Here is a 16686-nt window from a genome sequence, read left to right as displayed (position 1 = left end):
CTGGATTACTGTAATGTGTTGTATGTGGGGCTGCCCTTCAGATTGGTCCGGAAGCTGCAGCAGGTACTAAATGTGGCAGCATGACTGCTCACTGGAGCAAGATATGGCCAATATGTTACCCTGCTGCTGGAATAACTGCAGTGGATGCCCATTAGGTACTGAGTCAAGTTCAATGTGCTGGTTTTGGTGCATAAAGCCCTATACCAGGATACCTGAAATGTCATCTTACCTCTTATATACCTAGTTGATAATAAATAATAATAATAAAATTTCATTTTTTGAGTCGCCTATCTGGCCGAGTTAACTATGCTCTGCAGGTGAGGCCTCCTGTGGATACCATCTAATCACGAAATCCATTCTGTACAACATAGGATCTTTAGTACTCTGACACCTACCCTTTGGAATTGACTATCCTTAAATATTAAAACGGGCACCACCTCTATTGTCTTTTCAGCACCTTTTGAAGACCTTCCTCTTTCAACAAGGCTTTTAAGTAGAGACCTTATCTCAGTCTGCATCTGTGTTAGAATTGTTTTTAAGATTATTTTTAAAAAAATTAAAAGGTTTTTAAGATGTTTATATATGTTGTCAGTGTTTTATCGCTCATCTGCCTCCCTTTAAGTTTAATAAGTTTAATAATAAATAAGAATAAAGAAATACAGTGTTAGCATTATAATTTTAACACTTTAAAATTAGGTTTCCAGAGGCTGGCTCCTACTTATGTTATTTGCTTTTCTTTCTTCACCAGTTTGTTTAAATATCCTTTTAATTTATCTTGCTGCAAGTTTATATTTAGCTTGTTTTAGAACTTCTGTACCTTTCAGATTTTTAATTTGTACTGCTGTCAGTTTTGGCTGCCTTTTAAAACAACCGCATTTCCTATAGAGGGATGCCCCCTTGCAGCTTTTAAATGCTCGAGGTTTGTTTTAGAAATTTCCTCCCTTAAAATGACTGCTGAACTTGTTAATTCCATGTGGTTCAATAATGCTCACTTCACAACCAAATCCTGGGCAGAATTTTAAGATTCTGCCAAGAAGTACCTCTCTTGCCCAACTAACATTAACTGTTTTAAAAACTAAATATTACTTCTTAAAGATGTAGTCTTACATGTTTTCTACTGCTAATAATTATGACAGCATATACTGTTAAAATTTCCATTATGCAAAAAATTAAATATTACAGCTACAATGAGGTTTTGGTTTGGTTGCCTCTTACATACCAAGTGCTTATTTAAAGCAACATATTAAGAACCCATAAGCTCTAGTTGTGTGCAAGTAGCAGTAGCTTCAGAGGGGGTTGTACCAGCAAATGTCTGCTTACATCTGCTGACCTCCCTTGAAAGATTGGAACAATAATCTGACTTCATTCTTGAAACAGCATCTCAGGACAAATTATTTTACTAATTATCTTTAAAGCCCATGAGATTATTAGAAAGTTCATTTTTTGACTGCCAGGTGAAACAGACAATTAGCATTATAACACAAGCCATTTCAATACCAAAATAGAAAAACTAAAGCCCAGAACATTACACCTAATCTAGTAGCAATGCTATTTTGTTGGATTGTGTCATTTTAGTTGTGGATCTGAATGCTCTTCCATTAGGAAAAATGCTGAACACAGAGACCCACGAGGAAGAGCTCAGTTTTGCTTTTTGAATAGTTTTTCTCCCAAAGGAACTTTCCTTACATAGATTCCGATCTTGCTCAGTGTTATCTACACAATGACTGGTAACAGCGCTCGGGGATTTCTCTCAGAAGTCTTAACTACAGTTAATAACTGTATGGTTAATAAACACAGTTAATAATAACTACAGGTATTACATGCTGATTATCTCACTGTGCCAACAAGAATAACCCTACAAATCTAAGCCCTCTTTTCTGGGAATAAGCCTCACTGAAAACAGGGAGACTTGCTTCCAAGTAAACACGAATAACAGGACTATGTTTATTAAGACCTATTACTGAGATTACAGAGTACAAGAACTCTTATGAAGCAGAAGTAGCTATCATTTGGTCCTTCAGATATTGGACTACACATCCCATCATCCCTGGTTACTGGCCATGCTGGCTGGGGCCGACGTGAGTTTGGAGTCAACGTCTGGAGGACCACAGGTTTGCTGTCCCTCCTCTAAGGGTGGTTAATTCCTCCCCCTCTCCCAAGGAACATTAAGAGTTGAATCAACATGTGGCATTCAATTCCAAGATTGTCACCACAACAGTATCTGTACCCGTTAAGCAAAAGACCGCTGAAAGTTAGTCTTTCAGAAAAATTCATTTCAGCTGTTCACTGAAAGCAGAGATGAACAAATTGCCTCCTCTGCTTTTCTGTTCAACATTCACTTTATTTTTTCAAGACAAGGTCTTGAAAGACGATAGCCACCATGTTTAGAAAGGAGTATTGAGACTTACTAGCGCAAGAGTCAATAACACTAGATGTGTGTGCTTCAGAGTCTTTTATTCAAGTAGTACAAAAGGAGCCTATTCCCCACGCTTTTCTTCCTGAGGTGGTTCATACTGAGCAAGCTGCAAAGACAGAAACCCTTGTTAAATCTCAGAGAGTTGGAAATATCACCTCTGGTGGGCAGTTACTTTTTCCCAAAATTGTGTTGTGGCATGGAACGTATACTATGAGTAACCAACTGTAATTTGTAAGCATGAACACATTAGCAGTCCGCAATGGTTCTTTGGCTTGCCAGCATACAGAAGAAGTTATTAAGTTACAAAGAACTTAATGGATCAGACTGACTTTTGTGTCAGTTAAGAGAACTTTGACACAGTCTAAACTCTAAGAATGACTGTTACATTTGCAAGTTAGATGCTTCTTGTGCATTTTGATAGATTTTATGCAGGCTAGAGCACACAAAGATGTATCACTGAACACTAAAGTCAGGATCATTCAGACCATGGTATTTCCGATCCCTATGCATGGATGTGAAAATTGGACAGTGAAAAAAGCAGATAAGAGAAAAATCAACTCATTTGAAATGTGGTGTTGGAGGAGAGCGTTGCGCATACCATGGACTATGAAAAAGGCAAATAATGGGTGTTAGAACAAATTAAACAAGAACTGTCACTAGAAGCTAAAATGATGAAACTCAGGTTGTCATACTTTGGACACATCATAAGAATATGTGGTTCACCAGCAAAGACAATAATGCTGGGAAAAACAGAAGGGAGTAGAAAAAGAGGAAGGCCAAAGAAGAGATGGACTGATTCCATAAAGGAAGCCACAGACCTGAATTTACAAGATCTGAACAGGGTGGTTCATGACAGATGCTCTTGGAGTCGCTGATTCATAGGGTCGCCATAAGTCGCAATTGACTTGGAGGCACATAACAACAACAACAGACCACATAAGCGGCAGACACTGCCAGGATGCGCTTTGCACTCCACAAATCCCAAATGCTTTCGTCTTTACCTTACCTTTGCTTTTAGTTTTTTATTTTCTTCCAGTACAGCTTCATACTTCTCTTTCATCTCTGCTACTTCCAAGCGAAGTGCCTCCACTTCAGGGTTTTCTGGAGGGGCCGCTCCCAAGTGGTGTTTCAGAAAGCTTTTCACCAAAAGTTAAGTTGTTTGTTTGCTTGAGTGACCGCTCGCCGTCGCAATGGGGGAGTTGCAGGCTGAGCCGGTCGCCTAATTCCCCCTGAATATCGCTGATTCTCAGTCCACCCAGGCGCTCGCCTGACTTTAGGGTGGCGGCGGCGGCCTCCGAGGAAGGCCAATGGAAACCCTGAGCGAGCCTCGGATTGGGGACGCAGCGGTGTCACCCTGCAGAGGGGCCGAGAACCACATCGGGGCACCCGAGGGGACGAGGGGCTGGCGCGGCTCCTTCGGGAGTCAGACTTGCCAGCGCTGCTGCTGCTGCTGCTGCTTCTCCCCCGCCTGCCTGCCCCCGAATCCACCCACCCACCGACCCGTCGGTCCGTCAGTCCCGTAAAAGGCGGCGGCGCGAGCGAAGGATACTCCAAGGCACAGTTGGGCTTCTCGGGCTCCTCGTACAAGGCCACCAGGACTGTAGAGGGAGAAAAGGGACGAGGAAGGAGGACAGGGAGCTGCCCCCGGCCCCGCCTAGAGACCCACGGCCCGGCCCGGCCCGGCCCGCCACCTACCTTTGGTGAGGGTGTCCATCACTCCGGACTTCTCCAGGTAGCGGCGGAACTGCTCCCTCTTGGAGTCGGCGGCCTGTGGCGAGCAGGAAGAGAGGTCAGGGGGGGGGCGGACGGAGAGACGGACGGAGAGACATCCACCACCCCCCGGCCGAGGCCACACCTTGTAAGTCGCCATCGGGGCTACCGCCTGCGCCGGAAGCGAGACTGCGCGTGAGCCTCGGGCCCTTTGTAAACGACGCGGCCTTCGCCGTCGCCATGGAGACCAGCTCAAGCCTTCCTGCGGCTGCCACCATAGACTTAGACATGTAGATATACACGCATCCACGTTCCTCCGGGCTCCGCCGCGATCCTGCGTTTCTTAGCTGATGCCCACAGTACGGCCGCCTACAAGCAGCGCTGAAGCCGAGACTGCGGCCATTCCGCTCTACAGCTTCTACATCTGCGGCTGCTTCTCCAGCACCCTGGCCTGATCCTGCCGCTCTCGCCCTCCTGCGTGCCTGACCCTCGGGGCCGAAGTCAGCGCTACCCAAATATCGGGTCTGTGGAGAGGCGTCCCTGCCTGTGCTCGCAGCGACACCCTTCGCCTCCCTCCACCTGCACTGAGCCCAGGGGTGCAGGCGCCTCGCGCGGGCATGACATGGAGTCCTTCCGGACCCACATGGCAACTTACTGCTCGGCTTATCTCCCGCCCTTCCTCCCAGCAGCAGCCCAGGGCGGCGAACAAAAGCACTAAAACACGTTAAAACGTCAGAAAAACAGGCTTTGAAATATATTAAAGCGAAAGAACCACTAAAAACATTAAAACATCTTTAAAAACATTTTTTAAAGGTTTAAAAATACATTAACAAGCAATTCCAGCACAGACAGAAACTGGGGTAAGGCCTTTTCTTAAAAGGCTTATTGAAAGAGGAAGGTCTCAGTGGGCACCGAAAAAATAGTATAGATAGTGCCTGCCTAATATTTGGAATGGAACCGGACTGCCTTCAAGTCGATCATGACTTATGGCAACCCTATGAATAGGGTGTTCATGGTAAGCAGTATTCAGAGGGGGTTTCCCATTGCCTCCCTCTGAGGCTGAGAGGTAGTGACTGGGCCAAGGTCACCCAGCGAGCTTCATGGCTATGTGGGGATTCGAACCCTAGTCTCCAGGTTGTAGTTCAACTCCTTAACCACTATACCACACAGGCTCTCATCTAATATGTAAGGGGAGGGAATTCCAAATGTATGGTGCGAATGAGACTGAAGCCCCACAGAGAAACCTAAATACAGTAATGAAACAAGCAAGCAAACACATTTGCACTGATTTGTTTCTCATGATTGAACCCAACAGGGCTGTTCGATTCAATTTTTCCATTTGTTCCTAAACTCATGCATGGAAAATGAAATGGACTGCCTTCAAGTCGATCCCGACTTATGGCTACCCTATGAATAGGGTGTTCATGGTGAGCGGTATTCAGAGGGGGTTAACCATTGCCTCCCTCTGAGGCTAGTCCTTCCCAGCTGGCTAGGGCCTGCTCAGCTTGCCACAGCTGCACAAGCCAGCCCCTGCCTTGTCTGCAACTGCCAGCTGGGGGACAACTAGGCTCCTTGGGACTATGCAGCTTGCCCACAGCAGCACAGGTAGCAGGGCATGCAACCCCTGAGTCACTCACTATGGGGGTGATCTTTAGCTGGCCCTTGACACCCAGGAGACACGAGCAGGGATTTGAACTTGCAGACTCTGAACTCCCAGCCAGGCTCTTCTCCCCACTGTGCTATTTAAGGGGAAGTAATTCCAAAGGGTAGGTGCCACTACACTAAAGGTCTGCTTTATGTTGTGCAGAACAGATCTCCTGATAAGATGGTATCTGAAGGAGGCCCTCACCTGCAGAGCACAGTGATCAACTGGGTACATAAGAGGTAAGATGGTCTTTCAAGTATCCTGGTCCCAAGCTATACAGGGCTTTGCACACCAAAACTAGAACTTCTTCCAGTTCACCTACCCAGGTCTCAGTAATACACACTAAATCAGCACTTTCATCCACAATCAAATCGTGGATGGGTGTGGTCTTACTGTATACCAATCTGGCGTTAAAAAACACATAGGCCAGTGGGCACAGCAGATGAGCAATGGGGAACCTGTCTATGAGAGGAGTGGGAACAAGGCATAGATAGCCTTGTCCTTGTCTTCTATAGTAGTTCACCATCTCCCCATGGCTATATCTCTCTCTACACATGATCACTGAAATTGGGGTGGCATCACCCATGTCCTCCTTAGTAAGACTCCTCTTAAACATCTGATATGGACACAAGAGCCCATCGACAAAATCTACCTGAACCAGCTATCCCAGTAGGCCTCTGAGAGAATTGGGGTCAGACCCACTCAATGTCTTTCAAACAAGGCACATCTACTCCCCCGTCTCACACCCAGACAGAGCCAGCCTTTTGGCAGTTGCAGACTCTCACTCTGAAGGCATCTGGCAACTTTCTCCTGTTGTTCAATTCATTGTACAGGTTCTCACCCTGCACAGGAATTACACATGCGCCATATGCCCTCCCCACTACCAATCTCTTGATTGGTTTAAAAAAATTGAAGGGAGTAGTGCCCTCACCCTCAGGACTCCCTAAGGGGCTCCCCTTCAGTGGTGACCCTACCAGCAGCAGACCCACTGCCCAAAGGCAGCTGGGCTTTTATGGCCCGACCCAGCCAGGAGCTGATGCAAGAGGCTACAAGATCGACTGCAGCCTCTCTCTGGAGCCAGAGTCAGGCAGGGGGTCCCAGCCCTTGCAGCACTTACCAGGGACCTCAGTTGTCTCTAGAGACAGCAATCCAGAGGAGCAAGCAAGCACCCAGATGCTCAGGTACTCACTCCCAGGGCAGGTCTTCTCGAGTCCCCCAGTGCTGCAGCTGTTCCCAAGACCCAAAGGGCAGCTGGGCTGTTATGCCCTCTGACCCAGCCAGGATTGCTTGCCACGGAACCTTACTTACAATTTTTCTGAATTTATTAAAATTGGCTTCCCTGAAGACCAGGTTATGCATATGGTTACTCTCAGTTTTTGCTTTCTTTAAAATCAAGAACTCAGATATAGCGTGGTCACTTTTCCCCAGAGTTCCCGTAACGGCCACTTCATCCACCAAGTCATCTCTGTTGGTTAGAATTAAGTCAAGGATAGTTGATCCTCTAGTTGCTTCCTCCACTTTCTATGGGAGAAAGTTATCTCCAATACAAGTCAGGAATTTCTTGGAGTGGCCGTGTTTGGCAGAATTTGTCTCCCAACAGGTATCGGGATAATTGAAGTCCCCCATTACTACTACATCATGCCTCCTCCAAACACTGGCAATTTGCTTTGCAAAAGTTTCATCCTCATCTTCTCCTTGATTGGGTGGTCAGCAGTAGACTCCAACTACCATGTTCCTTTTATTCCTTGCCCCATTAATTTTAATCCAGATACTCTAGGGGGAGCTATCAAGCTCATCCCCCTGTATTTCTGTGCAGGTATATATTTTTAACATATAACGCGATTCTGCCTCCCTTTCTGTTCCTTCTGTTCTTTTTGAACAAGTTATATCCTTCCATTGGTGTATTCCAGTCATGGGAGTCATCACACCAAGTTTCAGTTATACCTGTCAAGTCATATTTACTCTCCTGTATTAAGAGTTCAAGTTCATCCTGTTTGTTTCCCATACTCTGGGCATTAGTATACAGACATCGAAGACCATGTGATTTATGGCCTGGCTTCCTTCCTACATTTTTATGAAGACTATTACTGTCAAGAATAGTTAACTTTGGTCAAGCTGAAATGGGTCAAACCAGACAGAATTCTGGAAGCCGTAGGACACTCTACTGGGGGAGATCTGTGGCTCAGTGCCAGACAGCAAGAAGGTGCAACTGAACCTTAGCTGTTATCCCTTATCGACTTCCTGATATCAAAAGCCAGGAAGAGGGGGTGTTGTAGATCAGGACCCCTGGGTGAGGCTGTCTAGCCCCCTTATCTTCAGGCATCAAAGGAATGGATCCCAGCAGGGGCGGAATATGGCTATTTGCCACCCCCTCCTTGTGGACCAAGAAACTCCATAAAAATGAAGGATATTCATTTGTTGTTCTCTATTTCCATCTACTCGCCTCGCCTGAAGTTTTACAGAAAAGCCGTTTGGGAACCTGGCTATTCTGCTGTAAGTATAAGATCTTAGCTTAGCAAGCTCTTGTTTATTTTCTTTTGTCTGTATTGAACCTCTTGCCATTGTTATGCCAATGTACCTCGTGAGGCCTGGCTGAGGGCGATTAGCTTTGAAGAAACAATTGCTGCTCTCTTTTTTGTATATACTTTTCTTTTAAATAAACTATCCTTTTATCATTGGTGTGTATTACTTAAACTAATGATTCTAAATATAGTCCTTGATCACTGAACGCTACTGATTACTGTTGATTAATGAGGGTTAATACCCTTTGGAACTCACATAGGTCTCCGAGATCCCCTCCCTCAGAGAAAGTAACCAGGAAGAGGGGTGGTGGCAGAACTACCAGGAGTTTAGGTCTGAAAGGGAGAAGGATTTGCCTGGGACACAGAGACCCAAAGGAGTTGGGACTGTTCTCAGAAGCAAAGAACCCCCCTTGGGGTGCTGAGGGCAAGGGACCCCAGGGGGACAATTCTTTGACAATTACTAGGCCATTAGAGGTGCTCCCTCAGGTCCTCTTACTGTGCGCAAGCCCTTGTTAGTTGTTACTGCCAAGTTTACATCTCCCTCCCCCTTAGGATTCAGTTTAAACATCTCCTGATGAATTTCTCCATGATGTGGGCAAACACATTCTGCCCAGTGCTTCCCATCACTTGCCAGTAGTTCATCTTCCAGGAAGCGTAGCCCGTGATCCCAGAATTCCAGTCTCTTGTGTTGGCACCACCCTCGCAGCCAGTCATTCACCCAGAGTATTTTTCTTCCCTTTCCATTCCTCTTCTAAGTACCACAAGCATGGATGAGAAAACTATCTGGGCCCCAAAGTCCTCAAGTTTCCTTCAAAGTCTGACATGATTTTTTTATAGCACTGCTTGGTTCCCCCATGGATGAGAAGAAAGGGATATCTGGCAGTGGGCTTTATGAGTAATGGCAACCCTCCTGTCACATCTCTAATCCATCCTGCAGGCAGTCAGCTTACCTGGCGAGTCCATGGATCTTCTCGGCATACTTGAATTTCAATCCCATGCAACAGGGAGTCTCCCACCACTACTACTCTTCTTGTTGTGGGATGTGGTTTCATTGCCTCTGCTTGACTGAGCTTCACTGTCACATGGGGTTGCCTTGGGGAGGAGATGCTGTAGCAGAGTCCCTGTACTGTAGCAATAAATCTCCTCTTAAGCTCATCTTTCTTTTCCCGTTATAGCTGTGTTAAACTGTGAGTGGCGTGCATCTTTTTTAACGGTTCCTAAGTTTGTTTTCTTTTGTATCCACATCCCCTTTGCTGTTCTGTATCTGATTTGTTTTTGCAGTCTAATTCTTTCATCTTTTTGGAGCCAGACACACTATACTAGTTGCATTTGTTTGAATTTTTCATACTTATCTCTTGAATGAGTTTATTTTTTGGACTAGCCATTTTCAGACTATTTTATTTTAATGGTATTTAGTATCAGCAGCCCTGTGATCTATTTTGTTTAAAGCAATCTTGATTATCGCAGAGTTTGGACTACCAGACACCTTGCAATATTTATTTTATTGAAATTATTGATAATTTTCAGTCATCAGTATTAAGAAATATATTAACAGTTGTGGACTTTTTCTTTTGTCCTATTTACTTTCCATACAGTCTATTTTAATTGTTAATAATTTTCTCCTGTCTATGCATAGAAGAAATATTAGCACTTCTGGCCACCATGGTGTGGACTCTTCTGTATTTTCTCATATTTTGAATACATTTATCAATATTATGTAAGTACATCCTATAATGAATAATAGCTTGGAGGGGACTTAGTCAGCTAAACCTTGAGGGCATTGCTTCTTAGCTTGAGAACTGGCCTGATTGAATGAGAACAATCTTGATTAAAAAATCATTTTTGGAAAAAGCAAAGTTTAAAGGTGGCTAGCATGAAACCCTCTAGAGCTACCCAGCTGAAATTTGGCAGGGATAGTCTCTCTCACAGAGTCTTCCATGTACCCATATTTCATGTCCCTTTGGGAACAAACAAGAAAGTTGTGTCCATTTACTTTTAAAACATTTTAAATTTTAAAATTGGTTAGCATGAAAACTCCTGTGGCTACCCACCTGATATTTGGCAAGGTCCACCCCCTCTTTAGGGGCTACCATGTCCCCAGATTTCATGTCCCTATGGAAATGGCCTGCCTTCAAGTCGATTCCGACTTATGGTGACCCAATGAATGGGGTTTTCATGGTAAGCAGTATTCAGAGGTGGTTTGCCATTGCCTTCCTCTGAGGCTGAGAGGCAGTGCAGTCACAGTGCAGTGCAGCTTCAGGGCTGGGTGGGGATTCGAACCCTGGTCTCCCAGGTTGTAGTCCAACACTAACCATTACTGTTGCCCGCCTGCTGATGCTGCCAACCAGAGCCCAGCACCACAAACTTAATTTTTAAAAAACCCTCAGGTTTCTTTTCAAAATCTTGAAGGAAGGAACAGGGCAAACACAAAAGCATGAGAATTGGCATAACTGAGCACTTTTAAATTTGGAATGGGGACTGGAAACAAAGCCCTATGAAGAGAGACTGAAAGAACTAGGCATGTTTAGCCTTGAGATTCTCATACTCTCCAAGTACTTAAAAGGTTGTCACACAGAAGGGGGGCCAGGATCTCTTCTCGATAATCCAGAGTGCAGGACACAGAATAATGGACTCAAGTTGCAGGAAGCCAGATTTCGACCAAACATTAGGAAAAACTTCCTAACTGTTAGAGCGGTATGAGAATGGAACCATTTACCTAGGGAGGTGGTGGGCTCTCCAACACTGGATACCTTCAAGAGGCAGCTGGACAGCCATCTGTCAGGTATGCTTTAATTTGGATTCCTGCATTGAGCAGGGGGTTGGACTCGATAGCCTCTTCTGACTCTACTATTTTATGCCCACTCGCTGGATCGTCACCTTGTAGTGGTGAATTGGCTTGTGTGTTCCAATGAACCCTGCGAGCGATGCCGTGAGGAGTCATACTCCCAGCACTTACATACTGTCAAAGGAAAGTCAAAGGAGAGAAACCAGACAAAGAACGATCTAAGAATGTCCTCAACAGCCGAACAGGCGGAGGATAACAATGTGTACCTTACAACAGCTAAGAAGGCAGATGAAGGCTGCAGCAGATAAAAGACTTCCAATCGTCGTGGTATCCATGCCACTGGATCAAAGCCTTTTTCTGTCAAGATTGCGTGTTGATTGTTGTGCACTGATCTCCCCACATAAAACAAATTCACGCACGGGCGTCTTCCAACCAAAATAAAACAAAAATCCTGTGGTGATCAGCACATGGCGATGGGGGCAGGACTGTGAAATCTGGAAGCCCCTAGTCATGGACTGGCACATAGGCAGTAGATACAGACTCAGTCGTCCTGGCTCAAGGACCGAGGCGGTTGAGTAGTTCGGCTGCTATATCCACAACTGAGCAGTCCTATTCAGAATCCACTCTGCTCACTCCGTATGAGGGGGCTAGACAAGGTGCCCTAAACATAGCCTCATAGACTGGATCACTGCATCCAGTGGGGTCATCACTTAGTGGTTGCAAAAGACAATTGAATTTTGGGACATGGAATATATGGACATTGCTGGACAATGCAGATAGTGAATGTCCTGAATGCAGGACTGCCATCATCGCGAGGGATTTGAGACGTTTTAATATTGACATAGCAGCACTCCAAGAAACTCGAAGAGCAGGTCAGCTGAAGGAAGAAAATGGGGGTTATACCTCCTTCTGGAAAGGGCTGCCTGAACAAGAATGACAAATACTTGGAGTAGGCTTTGCTATTAAAAATAATCTTGTGAAGCCATTGTCAGAAGTTCCTACGGGCGTTAACAAACAGCTCTCAACTCTCCAGTTAAAACTTACCAAAAACCAGCAGGCAACTATTGTACGTGCTTATGCACCAACATTAGATGCTGATGAAGACATCAAGGAAAATTTTTATACCCAGCTGGACATCATCTTATCAGAGATACCTAAGGAGGATAAAATTATCGTCCTGGGTGATTTCAATGCAAGAGTTGGGCATGATTTCGATTTGTGGCCAGAAACCATTAGGAAAGAAGGAGTTGGCAATAGTAATTTGAATAGAATTCTGCTTCTGACTAAATGTGCAGAGCACAATCTTGTTATTACAAACATGCTCTTTCACCAGAAGAATAAATTTAAAACATCATGGAAGCACCCTCAGTTGAAACACTTGCATCTCCTGGATTATGTAATCATCCGTGCTAGAGATTGTCATGATGTACTTCTTACTAAGGCCATGTAGAGTGCTGATGACTGCTGGACCGATCACTGATTAATTTGATCCACTATGGCCATTAATATTGTTCCTCAATGTAGGCTTCAAGGAAGAAAACCAAGGTGTAGAATGAACATCCATGTCCTTTAGGGTCCTATTAATCAAACTTGTTTTCAAACAACGCTTAAGAAATATCTACCTATGGAACTCCCTGAAAATGTTGAGAAACATTAGATTAAACTGAAGACTTCCATTATTATAGCATGTAAACAAACCTCTTACCATGAAAACCCTATGAATATATCCCAAAAGATTCATAGCATCACCATAAGTCATAATCGACTTGAAGGCATATAACAACAACAAAAGCAAACTATTGGATACCAAACTAAGAAACACCAGGATTAGTTTGACAAGAATGATACTGAGATTGAACTTCTCGACAAGAAAAGAAAAGCCTTCCAGATATGGCAGAATAACATTGACTGTGCTGCTAAGAAAAAAATCTATGCCAGTGCAAAGGCTGAGGTCCAATGAAGAACTAGAGAACTTAAGAATACCTAGCGGATATCCACCAGAAAGCTCAAGAAATCCAGCATTTTGCAGATGATCATTATGTATGGGGCTTTTTTAATGCCACTAAGTCCATCTATCGACCAACAAATTATGGTACAAATTCCTTACATTTAATGGATGGTACTAAGCTTCTTAAGGATAAAGATTCTATTGCACTGCGTTGGAAACAGCATTACCACGACCTCCTTAATCATTTAAGGTTAATCCCCTTGTTAGGGGCTACCAAGTCCCCAAATTCCATGTCCCTATGTCAAAATACAAGAACGTTATGGCCATTTTTGTTTTGCAATGCAAGTTAATGGGATTTCTGGATATTTGTCATATTCAGATCCAGATTGGGTCAGAATGGTTACAAACATGTACTAATTGGGCTTTATTTGTTTTTACAAATTGAGGCCACAAATTGGGCTGGGGGCTCCACGCACTCATTAATTAATTCATTAATTAGCTTGTTGGTTTTCATTCGGGTCAGCAATCCTGAGACAAGCACAATAATGACATACAAAAATAATTAGCTGGTTCCCAATAACTAGAAATCCACAAGCATTTGTAATTCCTCCCACCTTATTAACTTGCACAATTTAAGAAACATCTTGTGGAGGACAAGTCAACAGCCAGTCATTGTAGCATGTTCTGGCACAGAGGAGCAATCGGTCATGCTGTTTCATAGCTAAATGAAACCATGTCCTAATACAATCAAGTCCACTGCAATACCTTCAGAATACTTCTCCCACAGGTCTCTCAGCAAGTGATTTTCCTAGCCTTTAAATACAATTTCAGCTCTAACTGAAAGCATTCATTGGTCCATTGAATGAATCTCTCCCCTCCCCACAATATTCCTTGAAGAATCAACTTTTAATTTTTTTATACACATTTTGCCAAATAATTTTACTGTATCTGGCTTCTTTGTATCATTATATGAAAATGATGTTCACTATTGAAAAACCTATTTTTGCAAGAATTTACGGACGTCTTTGTGGGGTACAGTGTGGAACAACCATAGCTCAGTGGTATGCAGAAGGACTCAAGTGCAATCCCTGATTTATCTATGTAAAGCTAGGAAAAGACTTCTGCCAAAGCCCAGAGATCTAGTGTAACTCTGAGGAGACAATGTAAAGCTAGATAGTCATCTGACTTAGACCAGCAGTTTCAGAGAAATGATTGTGCATTATTTTCATTGTTTCACTGGAGTACTAATTAAGTTGTGTAGTTTTGAAGCTGGAATCTTGGGGGGGGAGAGAGAGAGAGAGAGGAAACTAACCTGACTTGATGTGTCTGGGCCACCACTACCCTCAAAGACCCAAATCCAGTTTTACAGTGTCCAAGTCTCCAGCCTTATTGGACAAGAACAGCTCAGAAGACAAAACTGGTGACACATGCCTTAGTTACATCCACTTAGCTTACTGTAACGCGCTCTACATGGCGCTGCCTCTGAAGACTGTTTGGAAACTCCAGCTGGTTCAACGTGCTGCTGCCAGATTGTTAACTGGGGCAGGTTACAGGGACCATACTACCCCCGTTAAAAAAGCTCCACTGGCTGCCAGTCTTTCCGAACACAATTCAAAGTGCTGGTGATGACCTATAAAGCCCTATATGGCTTAGGTCCAGGCTATTTATCAGACCGTATCTCCCTGTATGAACCTGTCCGGGCCCTGAGATCTTCAGGAGAGGCCCTTCTCTCAGTACCCACCTCCTCTCAAGTACGATTGGTGGGGACCTTCTCGGTGGTGGCCCCTAGGCTGTGGAATGCTCTTCCTAGGGATAGAAGAATGACCCCCTCCCTGCAGTCCTTCCAGCGTCAAGCAAAGACTTTCCTATTCCAACAAGCTTTTGGTACTGACGGTTGCTAAAGTTGGGACTGCTGGGAACTGCACTACTAATGCCGAATTTTACTATTTTTAAATTGGTTAAGATTCCATTTTATCTATCAGTATGATTGGTTTTAATATTGGATGTATTTTAATTTCATTTTAATGTAGATTCTGTATGTTTTAATTATATGTGCTTTTATCTGGAAGCTGCCGCGAGTTCCAGTATTGGAAGGATGGCGGGATATAAATAAAAAGAAACTGAGTAAATACACTTAAAGCAACCCCAGTACAGCTGCTGCATAAAAATGGTGGGAGACAATAGGGCGCACTCACAAAGTCCTCCCGAGTACCTTCTGAACAGCACTGCAAGACACACACCCTCGCTTACAAGACAGCCATCCTCTTCCTCCTGGCTTTATGAGAGGAACAGAAGTCATCCTTGCTCTGGCATTCTGCACCAGCTGAAGCTTCCAAATGTCAAGAAGAGCCCCACATAATTACATTAATCTGTCTGAGAGGTTACCAGTGCATGGGTTACTAAGGTCACTATCCTAATCAAGGAATGGCCACAGATGGGCATTGGTGCCCCCTTAGTGGCCACTTGGGGTCAAGGGGCACCCCCAAACCATGTACAGATTCTTTCAGGGGGAATGCTTCCCCAACCAGAGCAGGCATCCCTCTAATTCCTGCACCCAGGAACCACTGACTCACAGACTTCCATCTTGCTGGGATTCACCTTAGTGCCCCTCATCCAGCCCATGGCTGCCTCCAATCACTGGCCACGCACTTGAGGAGCCCCTCCTGATTCAGACAGAACAGAGCTGGGTGTAATCTGCATACTGATGTCGCTGCATCGTGTTGTACCCTCTCCCCTCTATGTTAGCAGAGGGGGACACAGTTTACTGCTTATGCACCACAAATATAGCTGTGCTGTGATGGCGATTCCTTTATATATTCCCCCCAGCCCTATTGCTACAATGGATCAGGCAGCCAGGCAAGCCTCAACTCCCCTCTGACACTTTGTCCCTTTAAACCTCCCAGCTATGAGCGGAGCCTGATACTGTTTACTTCCTTCAGGTACTTGCTGTCAACATCAATAACTTGCATCTGATGCCATCCTAGTGTAGCCAATGATGAGGTGCGTGTGTATGTGTGAGAGTGAAACAATCAAGCAAACAAAGTAAGCAACCAGGGCAACCCAGGCTGTTCCAGTGCCATACCCAGGACTGAGGTTGGACTGAAATGAGTCTAAATCATCCATTTCATCCAGGAGCATGCGCAGCTGGCCCACAACTACCGTTGCATTCACCTTGCTGCAAAAGAATTATTTGTATTGTATTTGTACTCTGAATGTGGCACACTATCTGGCCAGAGCCAGGCAAGATAGAACCCTTCAATTTCAAGGAAGGAACAATGACTCATGAAGACACATGAGCATTTTTTTCCAAAGATCAACAAGCTTGCAGGTGAATTAAATATTAAACCAGTCATTCCTAAACTTTTTTTTGCTCACAGACTACTTGAAAATTGCTGAGGGTCTTCATGGACCACTTAATGTTGCAGCAATTATAATCCCCTGTGCTACATGCTGTATGATTTTACGGACATACCATGGACTACCTGAATGAAGCTCATGGACCAGAGATGGGCTGCAGACAATAGTTTAGGAACTCCCTGTATTAAACTATAAAATACAGTACTGCAAATAATTCCCATTGTAAGTAGTAATGAAAAGATTTTGCAGTTTAATATTAAAGTACAAAAAGAATATTTTTAGAATACTAAATGCAGCATTTGA

At 44.3% G+C, this 16686-nt stretch overlaps 1 protein-coding gene across 1 annotated transcript; it reads right to left on the bottom strand.

The window, feature by feature from the left end:
• Positions 1-2437: 2437 nt before the first annotated feature.
• Positions 2438-4380, bottom strand: MYCBP (MYC binding protein). The gene is made up of 5 exons (XM_061596158.1): positions 4272-4380; positions 4112-4184; positions 3966-4014; positions 3423-3552; positions 2438-2522 (listed from the first exon to the last, which is right to left on the bottom strand). The coding sequence occupies exons 1-5, from the start codon at positions 4284-4286 to the stop codon at positions 2478-2480; spliced, it is 312 nt and encodes a 103-aa protein (XP_061452142.1). The 5' UTR covers positions 4287-4380; the 3' UTR covers positions 2438-2477.
• Between the last annotated feature and the right edge of the window lie 12306 nt (positions 4381-16686).

The sequence above is a fragment of the Rhineura floridana genome, chromosome 15 (assembly GCF_030035675.1).
Source record: "Rhineura floridana isolate rRhiFlo1 chromosome 15, rRhiFlo1.hap2, whole genome shotgun sequence".
NCBI classification, from domain to species: Eukaryota; Metazoa; Chordata; class Lepidosauria; order Squamata; family Rhineuridae; genus Rhineura; species Rhineura floridana.
The sequence above is the reverse complement of the archived record's forward strand: the minus strand, read 5'-3'. Positions and strand labels throughout refer to the sequence as shown.